General features: G+C 38.1%; 2 protein-coding genes across 17 annotated transcripts in view; one reads left to right on the top strand and one right to left on the bottom strand.

The window, feature by feature from the left end:
- LRCH3 (leucine rich repeats and calponin homology domain containing 3) overlaps positions 1-10,013 on the top strand; it is a 107,618-nt gene extending 97,605 nt beyond the window's left edge. For 6 of the 12 annotated variants that reach the window (XM_061411175.1, XM_061411133.1, XM_061411149.1 and 3 more), the window contains 2 exons: positions 271-348; positions 3,762-10,013. In XM_061411175.1, the coding sequence (XP_061267159.1) occupies positions 271-348; positions 3,762-3,962 (279 nt within the window). In that variant the 3' untranslated portion in view covers positions 3,963-10,013. The remainder of the gene's footprint in view (positions 1-270; positions 349-3,761) is intronic. The other 6 variants (XM_061411194.1, XM_061411165.1, XM_061411183.1 and 3 more) reach the window with 1 other exon arrangement.
- Positions 9,229-18,103, bottom strand: part of IQCG (IQ motif containing G) — a 55,779-nt gene continuing 46,904 nt past the window's right edge. For 4 of the 5 annotated variants that reach the window (XM_061411248.1, XM_061411278.1, XM_061411239.1 and 1 more), the window contains 3 exons: positions 16,110-16,241; positions 15,053-15,154; positions 9,229-11,575 (listed from right to left, as the gene is read on the bottom strand). In XM_061411248.1, coding sequence (XP_061267232.1) covers positions 11,444-11,575; positions 15,053-15,154; positions 16,110-16,241 — 366 coding nt within the window. In that variant the 3' untranslated portion in view covers positions 9,229-11,443. Of the gene's footprint in view, positions 11,576-12,420; positions 12,978-15,052; positions 15,155-16,109; positions 16,242-18,103 lie in introns of those variants that run through there. The other variant, XM_061411256.1, reaches the window with a different exon arrangement.

The following is an 18,103-nucleotide window of genomic DNA, read 5'->3' as shown; positions in this document are numbered from 1 at the left end:
GTACCTATTTTTGTAAATAAAGTTTTATTAGGACAGTCACTCACTTGTTTATATATTGCCTATGGTTGCTTTCAGTCTCTTAGCAGATTTGAATGGTTGCAACAGATCATATCGCCCTGAGGCCTAACATGTTTATTATCTGATCTTTAAGAAAAAGTTTGCTAACCCTCCAATCTAGAACATTGAATTTATGAAGCCACTGGCAGGAGTGTTTTTAGTTAGCAAATTTTTTTAAACTTTGCTAATAATACTGTTTTCTTTGTTTTGCAGCCTAAATTAACAATGGCAAAATGTAGACGAAATGTGGAGAATTTTCTAGAAGCTTGCAGAAAAATCGGTGTACCTCAGGTAATAAATCTTATTTCTTATGTTTACATAAGAAATAAATAAATTTGGGTATTACATTCCTAAAATCTTTTAGAAATGCCAGTATTTAATATCTTATAGGATAGTACTGTGCTAAGCTGATAATTACTAACATGATTGTATTACTACAGTCAGTCATTATGCTTTTGATCAGTTTTCCTTAATTATTTCCAAGAACCCAGCAAAGAAATAATATACATATTAATTAACTTCAATGTTATAGTAAGTAATTAGTGCCAAGTAATCAAAAATAGTTATTTTGAAATTTTCTAAATATCCCCACTTGCTCATTGACTTGTAGACAACTTCATACACAGTAAAGGCTATGCTTCAGAATATGTGCTTCTTAGACTAAGGATGCTTCAGTTGGCTTCAGTTTTTTAACACTTGCTTTAATACTTTTAAAAAATGTTTATTTTGAAATAACTTTAGACTTTGAGAAATGTTGCAAAAATGGCACAGATAGATGACAATATACAGTTCACCTGTATATTCAACTATATACAGGTTCCTGGACTGTTAACATAAGCATAAACATAGTATGTCATCCAAAGTAATAAACACCTAGACAGCGTTGTTGACTAAGCTACAGATTTTACCAGCTTTTCCTACTAAAGCTCTTTGGAATTGAATATACAGGAGGCCATTTTTAGGCACTGGTCCTGCTCTTGAGGGTTTTTTTGCCTCCAGATTCCTCAGTTATAGCTTTATTGCCCTTTAATGGTACAAATAGTTAAACTTTTACCCTTTAAAAAACAATTAAGTGTGGTATTCTTAAAAAATATTATATATAATGACATATATAGATAAATTTAAAGAAATAAAAACTGGTACCATTTGATACTTTCTTCATTCATCACAACCATTACAGTTCTTGTCACCATATTTTGTCCAGTATTCAAAGAGAAAAACATGACTCTTTTCTATCACCTTAATTAGCTGTCAGAAACCCAGTATTGGCCTCGACTCAACAACTCCACTGTTTCTCTTGAAGCTGGGCTCTTGCCCCAAAGGCTTTCACTGACAGTGACTCGTTTTACCCAGCTCACCATTCTTTAACTAACTTGAATTGAGAAGGTCATAGCATCACTTTTCCAATGGGCGCCTTTCCCTTTCAGCGTTTTTATAAAGGGGAAGCGAGCCCAGCTACACAGAGCAGCTGCATTAGGCAGCGTGAACTCCCATGAGTGTTTTTTCTCCTTTTATTAAGTAGATTTTGATTCTACTACTTACTTTTCACTTTTTTCTTTTTTGTTTTATTAAGCTGAGTTATAAAATAACTGAAATGCACATTTAGTGATAGCAAGGATCATTTTTGTTCCTGTGGACAAATTCAAAGCAAATTGGTCATCTGAATATCGTACTGATTTTTAAAGGCTTATCATCTCTTTTAGAACAACCCGTATTTAAACATATTGAGAGCATTAATAAGATTTCTAGATAAATAGCCTACATTTCTCCATATTAACAGACAGCTTCTAATATTCCCTTGTACAGTTTAACATTCAGGGTTTCCCTTATGCCTACTTAATTTGTTCCTACCTGACCATCACAGTCATGCCCAGTAGCTTCCCCAGTTTCTTAGCACAGTGTCTTTGAATAAGAGAATGTGGCACAGGTTGGTGCAGGGAATGGGAACCAGAGGGAGACTAGGAGTGATTAAAAAGAGGCAGTGCACACCTAGAGAGAAGGGTGCTGAAAACGGCCCCACACAGCTAGACATACTGGCACACTTAGCCTGTGTCAGACTGTTAAAGGACTTCTTACAGTGTACACGCACTCTGAACTTGACAGGACCATCATCTGTCTCAGATTTAAAGTCCATACACTGAAATTCTTTCAGAATGTAACTGCCATCAGTCAACAAAATCAAAAACAGTGTGCCTTTTATTTTTTTAATTTATTTTAAATTGTCTGATAATCACTTTACAGTATAACAGTATGCTTTTTAAAGCATGCATGTTAATCCACTATTGGCCAAGCAGTGGTTAACAGTTTTTATTTGAAGGCAGGAGACGGAAAAAAAATGCAATTTAAAAGACTGGGTGTTTCTCCAAGGTGGTTTTAGACTGGAGTTCTTGACACATCCCCCCTCCTATCCCTCTCCTTCACCAGAAAGAGGAAGTGGACATTCCACGCGGGCCACCATATCCTTCTCCACTTCTGCCTTTCACCCAAGCCTCACCACCACCGTCACTACCGCTTTTAGATGCGTTCCCGTTCTGCTGCTACTTCTGCTAAAACACTTAATTGTTTGCCTAAAACGAAATGAAGAAAATGAATAAATACAAACTCATAGCTTTAAACTCACATTCTCAGGTCCTTCTGCCATGGAAGAGGAGAAGAAACCTATACGTCTTCTCCATTTGTTCTCTCCTATTTCTGGGCATTATGACCTTTACCTAAATACAACCACCTGCTATGTTTGACTTGTAAATAAAATCAGGGATGTAATAATGATCATTTGAAAACAGATAACATATAGTATTGAAAAAATTGTCAGATCCTCTGTCCAGAAAACACGTGTAAAGATGAACGATTTCCCTTCTCAGTATATATGTTTACAAGTTAAATTATGAAACACTGAAGAATACCAGTGACTATTGAAAACCTCCAATAAGGCTAGGGATATGGATATTCTCTTTTATCATATGATGCATTCAAAAAACTATAATGAGTGGTAAAAACTTCTGAGTCCAGTATATCATGTCCTAAGAGTTATTATCTGTTACGTGTGAAAGAATGTTTTACTGTTACCAAGTCCAGTAATGCTTTTAATTGCTTAATCTATAAACTGGAGGGTGTGGATGATCTCTAAGGCCCTTTAGAACTCTAGATTAATAATTAGTAAACTGGACTTGATTTTTAGAGAAACACCAAGTCATTTAGTACAACCTGACTTCCAGGTAATAAATTTCCCTTGATTATCATACTTTCTTCATTCTTTGAACCTTCATGACTCACCTGGCTTTCTCTGAAAACTTCCCCCTCTTCTGTTCACCCCAAGGTTTTGTCCTTGCTTTCTGGCCTATTCTTTTTTTGTTAATTGCAGAAGAAGGAGCCAAGAAAGAGGTTGCCTCACCCACTCACCACCCTCAGGCCTCATATAATCCTAAGTCAGCATCCACCTCTGTTTATTTTATCCTGAATGTTCATACTAGGCACCAACAATTTTATTCTGCTATTTAGTAGTAATATCAAGCCCAGCACATAGAGGATTCTTTGTGGTTTTGTTTTTCAGCATTTTATTTTGATTCATCATAGTAAAAAATGTTACAGGGCATGTTTCTTTGAATATGATTGAGATGATCATATTGAATTCTATACTCAAATCTGTATTTCTGATCCACTGACTTTGTTTTTCTGTTTTCCTTTCCTGCTCACACTTTGGACAGGACAATCTTTGTTCCCCTTCTGACATCCTTCAGCTAAACCTCAGCGTAAAAAGAACTGTTGAAACACTACTTTCTCTTGGGGCACATTCAGAAGAATCCAGTTTTGTCTCTCTATCTATCCAGCTTTTGGGTTTTGTGGCATTTTATTGTACTTTAATGTTAACTCTCTGTATGCTTTATTATTGGATCTTCCCCCTCTAGCCGAAAGAGTGCATTCCAATGATTTTTCCACCTCATTCCTATGCTTGGTAAAGGAGGTTTGTTTCTCATTCAAAAGTATTTACATATGTGCTTTTTTTTTTCTGGCCATCAAAGAGCTAATCAATAAAGTAGATAAATCCTGTCCTCTTGTCCCCAGATGAGCAGTTCATGACACTGGGAAGCATTTTTGATGCTAACAGAGTAAAAAGATCAGCACTTTTTCTTCTGCTCATTCATCCATTCTCCTGGCCTGCTGCTGCTAAGTCACTTCAGTCGTGTCAGATTCTGTGCGACCCCATAGACGGCAGCCCACCAGGCTCTCCCGTCCCTGGGATTCTCCAGGCAAGAACACTGGAGTGGGTTGCCATTTCCTTCCCCAATGCATGAAAGTGAAAAGTAAAAGTGAAGTCGCTCGGTCATGTTAGCGACCCCATGGACTGCAGCCCACCAGGCTCCTCCATCCATGGGATCTTCCAGGCAAGAGTACAGGAGTAGGGTGCCATTGCCTTCTCTGCTCCTGGCCTGAGAGGCCTTGTTTTTCTCATCATGAATGCTGAGCAGGTTCTACTAATACAATCCTGAGCCTGTTGTTAAAATATGACCTATAAGTTTGTTTCCAAATGGCATAGTAAAATTTCCATCTGGCCATTTTTCCATGTCTCAGCACAGCTTAAGTACTGAAACTGTGAGAAATATTAAAATTATGACTTGCTGAATTTTTTAGCAGCTATTCATAAGGAAACAGTTGTACTCTTTCTATTCTGGGAGGGCACCTGGTCACTTAGATCTCCATATTGAACTGTGCCCTGAAATCCTAAAATCCTGAAATCTCTTTTTATTAGTAGGCACAGACCCACCTAATAATTATTTGCTGTCTGGATATCTGGAAGGCACTGGCCATTTAATCTTAATAATTTTAATTTGATTAGGATGATCAGTCCAAAGATAATGTTGGTTCCCTAGATTGCTATTCTGAGCCCACACTGAAAACAGCACAGAAGCCAAGTATCTGGAGCTGCCCTTTCAGGGGTTGGCACCTGTCAGCACATTTACTATGTTTTGTTAAACTTCATTTCTGGAATCCTATTTAGAATTTAAAATTGGAATTTATGTATTTTCTAATATATTTGAACTGTGTTAATAGGTAAACTTGTATTTGATAGGTTGTTGAGATTATATCTGAACACTAGCAGGTAAAGTATTAGGCAGCAATCTCTGTTTTGTACCCAAGGCAATGAATATTGTCTCTTTCAGAATGTTTAGTATATTAGCCTCTAGCCTTAATGCTTGCAACCACTTTATATTGCATTCAGATTCTGGTTCTTATAAACAGTGTTTCTGAACATTCAGGAATCTCCTGAACTCTGTTAACAAAATTGGACAACTGAACTCAGGTATGAAGGGAGATTGTGAGGAACATAATAACATCATGTAGAAGTCAGTCTGAGGATCTGATTGCTTTGGTTTCTTTCATATTAAACGGGAAAAATGTTTAATACATTAAAAACTGTTTACTGTCAATGCTGGAACATTAAACACTGTGTTGAAAAGTTCAGTTTTATACAGTAGTAGTGCCTTTCAGAGTTTGGGGGAGACGTTGTTTTTAAGGTGTCTGAGTCAGAGATCAGTTTTGTCAAGTTTTGTCCCTTTAAAAAACCACTGATAATACACATGGTGTGGTGTGTTGTTTGGAGGGAGTAATGGTGCATAAGTCAGCTGGAAGGCAAATGTGCATCTGGAACGCATAAGCCACTGAGGGAATGTCTAAACCACGGGCTCACAGTCACTGGGCACTCCTGAAAGTGGAGATCAAGAAATCTGCCTCAGAGGAAATACGTGTCTCCCCCAAAAGCAGAACACTCTGCAGGTTCATATTAAGTATAGTTAATCTGTACTTGCAGTTGCACTCAAAAGATTTACACAACATTGCTAGCTTTATAAGATCAAAAGATTCCATTTATCTTGTTTTATCAAGGTAAGTATTAAAGAAAAAGAAAGTAACACAAGAATACCAATAACTGCTCATAATACATACATGTTATATTTTTTATTGCAACTGGTTTTGTAACACTTTCTGTATTAAGTGCCAGTGAAAAGCTGAGGAAAATCTTCTTTAATAAATATGTATAGTCACGTCTTCAGTAGAGCCAGAATTCCACTTTCATTCCCTTGAGAGTAATCATTCTTTCATCTAATCAGTGATAGATGTTATTATGATATGCCTTTTTTTCTTATATGAAAGGATTAACCAAACACATTAATGAGGTAAATAAGAAAGAAGCAGTTTAACTTCCTTAAGCAAATATGTAAACACTTTTCAGATATATGTTCATTAAGATGTTCTTGACTAAACTCACATCATTGTTCTCCAGCATAATTTAATCCATTAAATACTAGGATATGAAACACTTTTTCAGATATGATTACTGTATTTAAATTCTATAATTCAGATTTTTAAGTGATTCAAACTGGACCTTCCATAAATTACCCAGTGTGGTGGGGCTGGGGGGGATTTTCTCAAATACATCTAAATCTCAAGAATATACTTCAGTTTCTTTCTATGATGCCTGTCTGGTATGACAACCCTGATTCTCATAGTCAGGACTATAATGTAGATAATGGCCATTCCTGTCTCATGCAGTCTGAGTTATGCCATGAAACTATCTTGCATTCCTGTGGTTTGTAATTTCCAAAGCACCTTCTCCTACAATATTGTATCTTTAGGCTTAAGCCATCTGGTAACTTGGAACGGTTTTTCTGTTTTCACCTGTCTCATTTTACTGATCTGATCTGCATTGCTTTTTTATTCATCAGGAATGAAGGATGTTGCTTTTACTCCATCATAGTATGTTTATCCTCTGTTAGTACAAGTGTATGTGACTTGTTTATTTTCTGATATTCGAAATAATCTGTATGTATTTTTAGTTGTATTAATAATAATAATAAAAAAGTGACAGTGAGTGTCAGGTACCATTTCTGTATAACTCATCTGAACAGAGCTCCGATTCCCAGCTACTGACTTTTCATATCTCAATTCGTTATTATGAGGGAAAGAAGAGATGCTTATTTTTTCTTTTCACTTCTGTGACATTCATCCTCTTTTCTCTTTTGTTTTTATGTCACGTTGTCCCATTTCAGGAGCAATTATGTTTGCCTCTCCACATTTTAGAAGAGAAAGGTTTGAGCCAGGTTGCCATGACGGTCCAGGCTCTCCTGGAACTTGCCCCACCCAAGCAGCAGCAGCAGCAGCACCAGTTATCTGCTGTGTAAGGACTCCCGGCACCTTGGGCATTGGCCTGGCCAAAGTGGAACAGGACAGCGTGACTGCTGCTGCCCGCCATCTGCTTAACAAAGCGCTTACGTGTTCTCAAAAGGGACTGTTTCCATGATTCCTGACAGGAATATTTTGCTTCATTTCTCCATTTTAGGGGAGGTTATATCAACTTGCATTGAATTGTTTATGAAGACATGGTTGGTTTTCACAAATGAAACTTCATTACTGAGAAGTAATGAAGTCATTCCAACACTGACGCCCAGCCTGGCTGTGCTTTTCTAGAGTGGGCTCTTTTAAATACTGAAGACTGACTTCTTGGAAGGGTATTTGGCTCTCTGGAAGGCACAGACATGCTTTTATTTTCACCTGTTTCCAAGCCCTCTGGAATCCACAGGTTTCAAAATGTGGTTGTTCATTAGAATCTCCTGGAGAATTTGTTAAAATACAAATTCCCATTCAGTGGGTCTACAGTGAGCCTGGGTATCTGCATTTCAACAACCATTCCAGGTGTTCCCTGTAGTGAAGACCATTGTTCCAAACTAGATATTTGTATAATTTGGGGGAGTGATGACTCCACTGTGTTTCTCTGCCACATTGAAGATCAAAAGCTATATTATACTTGGACTGTCCAAAAAAAATGTAAACACTCCAGATTTTGTATAGTGAACCAATGAAACAAATACTGTGGTATTTAAGGCCAGTGTCCTAGGTCTCCCCCTAGCACCACTCAGAGGTTGGACCCATATACCATCCCACTGTTACTCTAATCAAGCACTCTACACACAGGTTCCACATCTTCAGGCTGGTAGCACGTGGCACTCTGCATCTGTGTATTGACTTCTCTGAGCGCACCCCTTCCCCCCTCCCCCCAAGCTGCTACCAGGATGCCTGGATCTGCGAACATCTTCCAGTCACACACGGCAGATTCACTTCCAGCTCCCCAACTAACGGATGATTGTGAAAATAAAGGAAAAGCCAAATTTCTTACATTTCTTTCAGCTAAGGGCCAGTTTCCATAGCTGAATTAAAGCACTTGTAGCATTTTAAAACAGCTGCTGTCTTTTCATCTAGCTCCCCCACCAGTGCCTTATTTACTAAACTGTGAGTGTAGTAAAATGACCCAAGGCTCAGACAACACAAAACCTTTATTCAAATCTAAGCCACTTGGGTCTTTTTCCCCCTCTATTTTGAGCCCCTTTTCGTTGTCAGTGGTATCTTCTGGTATTCACTGCCTTTGTAAACCAAGTAAATAGAGTAAGTGAAGATACTAGTTATCTAAGTTTTTTCCTGTTGTTAATTGTTCTGGAGTTTCTTTACCAGTGTGCATATTTAAGCATAATGTCCTCTCTTTTTTATCATGTAGCAGCATCTAAAAGTAACTTTGGATAAAGTCATGTTGTGTATCTGGTCAAAGTAATGTTTTCTCCTTGTCATCACAGGTTTAACCTTATATAATACAAAACATCTGAGCTCAAAAGCCCAATCCTTCAGGGTCTTTACAAAAGTAAAAAGTATTTTAAGTGCTTAGAGCCAGACCCCATTATATTTACAGTTCCAAACAGACCCACCAATCATACAGCTTGTTTAGAATTTTAACCATAAGTATTTTTACTTCTAGTCAGTGTTAAACCTCAGTATAATCTCCAGATTATAGAGAACAATTTGAAATGAAACTCAGCAAAGGCCACTATTTGTCACATATTGTGCAAGGAATAATCCCAATCAACATACACAATGCAACATTCGTGACTAATTTTCCCATGGGAATAATTGGACCTTTTTAATTTATTTCAAATTTTATACTTAGCATGAAACCTTATTCATATATTTTACCAAACTAATTCAAATTTATGTTTGAATTGTTAGAAAATATTTGTGTATAGTTTTGGTTAATAATGAAAGAAAAATATAAAATATATTAAATGTCTTTTCTATGTCAAGATGCAAAACAAGTCATGTTGGAAAATTTTTGTACTCAGTATTTTGTATGTACCTTTTTTCTTTTTTTTAAGCTGGAAAGAAAATTTAACATTTAGCCTTGCTAGACTCTAACATAAGCTGAAGATGACTTTGTAACACATCCACCTGACCATTTATGAGCTTCCTACTGAAGCAGCGAGCGTCCCAGCACTGAAGCGTGAATGAAGAAAAGGCTGAGTGCCCGCCCACCAGGGCCCCTGTCAACTGTGGAGATTTTAAGCCAACAGGTTTCTGGGCTTTCAAACTCATACTAGGTTAGCACTCCAAACAATTTTCTCTGGAAACAACTCATGGGAGGAGCCTCTATACTTGACTAGAATAGAGTAGGACACTTAGTAGCTGTAGGTCACTTTCCTTAATAGCTTTTGAAAATATAGCTTCACAGCTAATCAGGAGTCTGATTTCTCTACTTGGTAACAGTCCAGCAATGACTAATGATAGATTACTATGCTGATGAGTATGATGAATTTTTTAAAACTAAGCGCTTAAATGGTTATAGAAATGAAGGAAAACATGGATATTTAGAAACTTTTTTTATACATATTGCAATAAGATGGTTTATAGCAGATTTCATTTTATTTCTGAAAATGTTATAAACGTGTAATTAGTAAAAAAAAAATTTTGTAAAACACTGTCCTATATTTGTATGTGTGTAAATATAATGCATAAGTTCTAAGAATAAATATGTCAGTATCATGTATGTTATTTTAAATTGCCTGTATGCCACTTTACATATTGACATTAAAATAAAAGACAACACTTCAGTAGCATGAAATTAAAGGCTGATGTGAAAATGTTCATATCTAAAGCATGGTTTCCTTGGGAAATAAAAGGGTAAATTCTCTGATGGAACATTGGTAGAAACTCATAATAGCCCCTTGAGATCAAAACGTACTTTTTAAAGGAAGTGTAGATACAAGTATTGTCTTATATTTGGAGTTAGGTATGGCTTAATTTTGAAATATTACATATCTGGAAAGCTTTTCTCAGAAATTTCCAACTGTTCTGTAATTGTCTTAATGTTCCAAGACAGTTCTGTTCTGATTAATCAAGCCAAGAGTGACCCCATGAGTGGGCTTGTGTTCTTTTAAAAGAACATGACTAAGCTTGTGCCAGGCACAGGTTAGGATTTTCACATGTGTTACCTTTTTCAGTCTTAATACCCCATAAGATGACAGTCATTGAGTAATAAGCAAAGCAGCTATAGGCCCTAGTATCTCACTTAACCAAAAATATCTCCAAACTCATCTCCCCACTGACCTGTATCTTCTGTCTTCCCTATGTATGGGTTGTATATCCTGACATCGCATTTCTATCTTCCATTTATCATTTATATCCCTACCTATTTCCCAGAAAAGGAGCTGAAGCAGTTTATAGTAAGATACATGTTCTTATGTGACATTCCCCATTAAAAAAAAACAGTAAAGTGATAATAAACTTAAAAGGCAAGCACCAACCTTTATTAAAACTTTACTGTGTATGTATTATGCTGCTGCTGCTGCTGCTAAGTCACGTCAGTCATGTCCGACTCTGTGTGACCCCATAGACGGCACCCAACAGGCTCCCCCGTCCCTGGGATTCTCCAGGCAAGAACACTGGAGTGGGTTGCCATTTCCCTCTCCAATGCAGGAAAGGGAAAAGTGAAAGTGAAGTTGCTCAGTCATGTCCAACTCTTTGCAACCCCATGGACTGCAGCCCACCAGGCTCCTCCGTCCATGGGATTTTCCAGGCAAGAGTGCTGGAGTGGGGTGCCAGTGAAACGTCACCTTGTAGTTCCTACTGAACACCTCACTTTTGCTTTTACTACTATCATTTTTCACAATAGGCAAATTGAATAGTCAGAATCAGAGATGTTACAGGAAATTACTGACGTTTTAATGCATCACTATAACTAAGATTGTGTGCTTTTTTTTTTTTTTTTGGTCTGGTGAGCGAGAGCAAAAGGAATCTTCACAAGACTTGTAAAAATACATATTCCCAGCAGTTTTTTTTTGGGGGGGAAGGGGGGATGGTTCAAGTTATGAAGAAGCCCTAAGTCACAGTATAATCCTAATTCAGGGTTTGAAAACTAGTATAGCAGGCAAAGTGACCTAGTGTAACCAAGCCTCACCTAGGAGTATCCAAATAAGAAACAACCCATAGATGAGTTAATCTGTGAAAGATATTTCTTAACTCCGTTCAGGTCCTCCTTCCCATCTCCAGAGCACCAACAGAAAAGATAACTCGGTCACTTCTTGCCTCTCCTCTTGTCCTTCTCTTTGCCTTTTCCTTTTACATCCTTGCTGTCATCTTTGTCCTTAGGCATTTTGAAACCACCAATTTCTCTCCGCACCACAGTGCCTCGCCACCAGGCCTGGAGCTGAAAGAGAACAGGGAAGTGAGTATACTTTGTAGTATGCCTGACAAGCTGCATTTTCCTTCTATGCATGGGGATGGTTTTTTCATAAACTAACTTCTGTGAAGATGGTATCTGAGACACAGAAATGGCCAAGCATGCCTTAAGGCAGTGCTAGTCTGTTCTGCAGCTTGAAGTCCTACACTCTAAAGTTCTCAAGGAGTAAAAATAAAAGGAATCTGATTAGGCCTGACTTTCCTTTGCATGTAGAAACCTGATTACCTTGTACTGCTGCTCTTTATGAACATTCAAGTTCCCCAAATCTAAAAACCATTTGCTCCAAAAGGGATGCTAGTTGCCTGAACTGTAGGTAACTCAGTCAAAAATGTGCAGATAAACTATAGATGATTCAATAGGTTTCCTGGTGCATTTCAATCTCTAATGATTGATTCAGTTCAGTTCAGTTGCTCAGTCGTGTCCGACTCTACCATCCCATGAACTGCAGCACACCAGGCCTCCCTATCCATCACCAACTCCCGGAGTCCACCCAAACCCATGACCACCGAGTTGGTGATGCCATCCAACCATCTCATCCTCTGCCATCCCCTTCTCCTTCTGCCCTCAATCTTTCCCAGCATCAGGGTCTTTTCAAATGAGTCAGCTCTTCACATCAGGTGGCCAAAGTATTGGAGTTTCAGCTCCAACATCAGTCCTTCCAATGAACACCCAGGACTGGTCTCCCTTAGGATGGACTGGTTGGATCTCCTTGCAGTCCAAGGGACTCTCAAGAGTCTTCTCCAACACCACAATTCAGAAGCATTAATTCTTCGGCGCTCAGCTTTCTTCACAGTCTAACTTTCACATCCATACATGACCACTGGAAAAACCATAGCCTTGACTAGACGGACCTTTGTTGGCAAAGTGATGTCTCTGCTTTTGAATATGCTATCTAGGTTGGTCATAACTTTCCTTCCAAGGAGTAAGCGTCTTTTAATTTCATGGCTGCAGTCACCATCTGCAGTGATTTTTGGAGCCCAGAAAAATAAAGTCAGCCACTGTTTCCACTGTTTCCCCATCTATTTGCCATGAAGTGATGGGACCAGATGCCATGATCTTAGTTTTCTGAATGTTGAGCTTTAAGCCAACTTTTTCACTCTCCTATTTCACTTTCATCAAGAGACTCTTTAGTTCTTCACTTTCTGCCATAAGGATGGTGTCATCTGCATATCTGAAGTTATTGATACTTCTGGCAATCTTGATTCCAGCTTGTGCTTCTTCCACCCCAGTGTTTCTCATGATGTACTCTGCATAAAAGTTAAATAAGCAGGGTGACAATATACAGCCTTGACATACTCCTTTTCCTATTTGGAACCAGTCTGTTCCATGTCCAGTTCTAACCGTTGCTTCCTGACTCGCATACAGATTTCTAGAAAGAGATAAAAAATATCTTTTTATTGAAAAACATTTGCTTTGGGACAACTGCTTTTTTTCAATATGCAATCACTTTTTATGTTTCTATTTTTTTTTAATTTTATTTTTAAACTTTACATAATTGTATTAGTTTTGCCAAATATCAAAATGAATCTGCCACAGGTATACATGTGTTCCCCATCCTGAACCCTCCTCCCTCCTCCCTCCCCATACCATCCCTCTGGGTCGTCCCAGTGCACTAGCCCCAAGCATCCAGTATCGTGTATTGAACCTGGACTGGCAACTCGTTTCTTACATGATATTTTACATGTTTCAAAGTCATTCTCCCAAATCTTCCCACTCTCTCCCTCTCCCACAGAGTCCATAAGACTGTTCTATACATCAGCGTCTCTTTTGTTGTCTTGTACACCGGGTTATTGTTACCATCTTTCTAAATTCCATATATATGCGTTAGTATACTGTATTTATGTTTTTCCTTCTGGCTTACCTCACTCTGTATAATAGGCTCCAGTTTCATCCACCTCATTAGAACTGATTCAAATGTATTCTTTTTAATGGCTGAGTACTACTCCATTGTGTATATATATGTACCACAGCTTTCTTATCCATTCATCTGCTGATGGACATCTAGGTTGCTTCCATGTCCTGGCTATTATAAACAGTGCTGCGATGAACATTGGGGTACATGTGTCTCTTTCCCTTCTGGTTTCCTCAGTGTGTATGCCCAGCAGTGGGATTGCTGGATCATAAGGCAGTTCTATTTCCAGTTTTTTAAGGAATCTCCACACTGTTCTCCATAGTGGCTGTACTAGTTTGCATTCCCACCAACAGTGTAAGAGGGTTCCCTTTTCTCCACACCCTCTCCAGCATTTATTACTTGTAGACTTTTGGATCGCAGCCATTCTGACTGGTGTGAAATAGTACCTCATAGTGGTTTTGATTTGCATTTCTCTGATAATGAGTGATGTTGAGCATCTTTTCATGTGTTTGTTCGCCATCTGCATACAGATTTCTAAAGAGGCAGGTCAGGTGATCTGGTATTCTCATCTCTTTAAGAATTTTCCACCGTTTATTGTGATCCACAGAGTCAAAGGCTTTGGCATAGTCAATAAAGCAGAAATAGAAGTTTAAGGATCAAAACTCACCTTCAAAAAGGATTTAGTTAGCTCCCTTGAATATCTTGGTCATTATATACAACTGTTCTGAATACAGTCTGGGCTGCTTTAAAATCAGACTAAACTCCAAAGACAGAGCAAATCCACTAATGAAAACAAAAATGGTCTTCAGCTACTTCTTACAGTTTTGCTCTAAATTGAGGAAATTCAACAAATAGAAAACACTATAGAAGCTCAATAAACACTTGCTAACTATACATCGGACTCTCTCCTAATGGAAAGCTCAAGTTTGGGTTTAAATACCTGGTCCTGAATGTATTACACTTTAAAGCTTACTTCCTTAGTTCACCCCCTTATACACATCCCAAGCCACAGCTTGCACACCACAGGGCCTCAACAGATGCTCTTTCAGAGAGAGGGGCAATCCTCAACAGTACAGTTTCAGTGCAGCTGATGTTATATTTGCTTGAAAATATTTCCCACAATCTAACTTGTCAGTTTCATCATCACTAATAAATACAAGTTCATATAAAATTTTTGTTTCTGAACTACTACTTACCCTTTCACCTTTTTTGAGAAAAGCTCTTATCAAAACCTAGCAGATAGTCTCGCTAATATAAATAGGATCTTAAGAAGCAGTGGGATATTAAAAAATTCTTTTAAGAGCTCTGTTGATTAGAAATAGTATTCATAAGTTTGACCTCTGGGCACAAGGTCTAGGCTCTGCTTCCACTGTTAACCACCTCTTCCGTCCAAGATTAAAAACTGGGGGGGGCATGTCCTCCTAACTGTATCCCTGCACCACAGACTATGGCAAATTCCAATGATTAGGTCATGCTTCCTCACAGATCTCCTGCTCTGTGTTTGATAATAAACGAGAGGTGCTTTGCATTCCTCAGTGTTCGGCCAGTTACAGAATTGAAAAGGCCCCAAGATGCAAAGTATGGTTTTGTACCTTTATGATGCTCCTCAATTCCAAGTCATCCTGTTCTCTCTTCTTCCGGGTCTTCTCCTTTTCTATACGATCTTCAATGATGACTTGTTCATATTCCCTTATCTGCAAAAGTAGACATTAATCATGTGTTACAGGACCCAGCCAAGCTGTGGCCCACCCAGACCCTCTTCTTTTGTTCATGCCACATGGCTTGCAGGATCTCAGTTCTCCCACCAGGGATTGAACCCAGGGCCAAGGCAGTGAAAGCCCAGAATTCTAACTACTAGGCCACCAGAGAACTCCCCAGCCCTACATTTTTAATTAAAAACTTTAAAATGAACCATACCAAATTAAGCCCTCCAAAAAAGAAGAGATTTACTTTATTCCTATATTGTCAGTATTCACATTAGCTTTATAATTGTCCCCCGAATTTTTTCAGCTTGAATAAATTTGCTTTAAAGTTTGCTAATAAAAATGAAATACTAACTTTGATATGTGGCTAATGACATCAAAATAATGTAATAAAAAACTAATAGAAGGCACACCTACAAATAACCATCCTTTAAAAGAAATTTGAGAAGTTCTACACTTATTCAATGATGAAACCATAATCAGAAGGTTTTTATAAATCATTTATAAATTATCTTCAGAGATCTTAAAGTAGAAATTAAAATAGTATCTAGCTCAAGGGGTTTTGGATAGCGTTAAAATAAGTTATGTATGTAAATCTGGGTTTGATCCCTGGGTTGGGAAGATCCCCTGGAGAAGGGAAAGGTTACCCACTCCAGTATTCTGTATAGTCCATGGGGTCACAAAGAGTTGGGCACAACTTGAACGACTGAAAAAAAAAAAGTAAAATACTAGAAAAGTGCCCAGGCCAGATTAAACCCATTCAAGTGTTGGCTGCTGCTGTTATTGTCCCATCAATGAGGACATCATCATCATCGGAAAAGAATCCCAGTGGTTGACAGGCACACCTCCACTTCATGACCAAAAACTGTACCCCAGCTACGCAGCTCAGCTCCCACCCACTTCTGCGAGCTCTGCCTTAACGCTATTGAGACTCCCCCTTCCTTACCGTCTTTGCAAGTTCTTGAAGGTGTGCTAAGTCACTGGCCTTAGCAGATTTGAGGGCATTTAGTTCATTCTGTTTCATTTCTGTGTCCTTATCAAATTTCTCCATCCAGAACTCTAGCTTCTCCTCAAGCTTCTATTTGGAAGAAAAAAAAACAAACATTAAAATGTGGCCAGACATGAAACAGTATAGACTGTATGAAATCATGTATATGAGGTTCAAGAACAAGCATGACTGTTCTATAGGGAAAGAAGTCAGAATAATGGTTACTTTGGGGGGGGATTGGTGGTTTATTGATTGGGAATGGGGTGGGAGGGAAACTTCAGGGATGCTAAAGCTTCTATTTGGAAAAGAAAAAAACATTAAAATGTGGTCAAACCTTTGACAAGTCTTAGCAAGAAACACAGAAGACACAAACTTTTAAAAATAAAGGATGGAAAAGATAAGTTCAGAAATAAAAGCAAATTTAAATTGTAAGAGACTACAGTGCGTTATCTTTGTACTAATAAATTCAAAATGAATATTTTGATGAAATGGATTATTTCCAGGAAGACGTAAGTTACCAAAAATGACTCAAAAAGTTTTTTTAAGCAATGACATCAATAATCATTTAAAAAACAGAAAAGGGAGCCAAACATCTCTCCTTTACCCAACCAGACTATTTATGACTGAATTTTACCAGTTTCAAGGAACAGGTAATAATCTATTTTGTTCTGTTTCTATTAAGCTAGCTAGCATCACTGATCACAGTGCAACAAAGAAGCACCAAAAATGAATCTATAGAATAATCTCATTTATGGAATACATAAATACAAAATAAAAATCTATAATTCTAACAGTCTAGTAAAAGAATCATAAATTATGAACAGAGTAGATTTATCCCCCAAATTTAAAGATGATTCAACATCAACAAGTCTACTAATATATTTTAACTTATTAACACATTAAAAGAAATCATATCTTCTCAATGGATTTAAAAAAAAATCCATCTCATAAAACTCAATCTTCATTCCTGATTAAGAAGAAAAAAAAAACATAGCAAGATTTGACTAAAAGGAAACTTTATTAACTTGATAAGGCTTACCTACCATAAACCTACAGCCTAAATGTCATAAAATCCCCATTTGTGTCAGTTATCAATTTATTGCCTCTCAATTCCAAATCATCCTTCACTGACCAGCTTTGTAAGACTGGATGATTGCAGCGAACACTTCTTTCTGCAAACGGGCACAATATTCAGCTTTGTCAGTAGAGGGTGCTAGAGGGACATGACGGAGGAGCTTCTCTCCTTGGTTCCCATGTGCTTCCTCCTTTGTTTCTGGGCACAGCTGATGGTGTCATGGACGTGGCATACTCAAGGGCACTTGTTCACCAACTTTTACTAACACAACAGACAGAGTCTTGCTTGCCAAACACAGTCTACAGTTCCCTGCTTGCCAGCTTTACCCCACTAGCTGTAAACCAGCTCTGACCCAGGCAACAAAGCAAATATTTATTCCTCCCTTGGATACTGTCCTCCAGCCCTAGAGTTCTCTTGTATCCTTCCTTTTTAGCCAATCCCTTATTAGCAGTTAATGATTCTTTTCTTAATATGTTCCCTGCTCAAATTACCAATGTGGTTTCTGTCCCCTAACTGAATGATAATGATACAGAATTATTATCAAAACTAGTTTGTCTCCCACCTTCTAATTCATGTGTCTCACTAAGTCATCTAAAATCCTTGCTTCTATTCATCAGATAGAATCGGCATAACGCAGTAAGCTACTAGGGGTCTCGTGGAAAGTCAAAGCAGGCAATGATCTCTGCGACCGTAATGTGGCAGAGAGAGCAGACACAGCCCTGATGCAACTGTGAGTGTGTACTGCTGGCCCAGCCAGGTAAAAGTAAACTGTTTCTGCAGTTTTTTCGAAATGAGTTTGGAGACAGGGAGTTTAGTCAAGTTAATAGCTGCTGTTCAAGATTTTCTCCAGTAAAGATATGACATCTGAAACAGTATC

Source organism: Bos javanicus, chromosome 1 (assembly GCF_032452875.1).
Source record: "Bos javanicus breed banteng chromosome 1, ARS-OSU_banteng_1.0, whole genome shotgun sequence".
NCBI classification, from domain to species: Eukaryota; Metazoa; Chordata; class Mammalia; order Artiodactyla; family Bovidae; genus Bos; species Bos javanicus.
The sequence above is the reverse complement of the archived record's forward strand: the minus strand, read 5'-3'. Positions and strand labels throughout refer to the sequence as shown.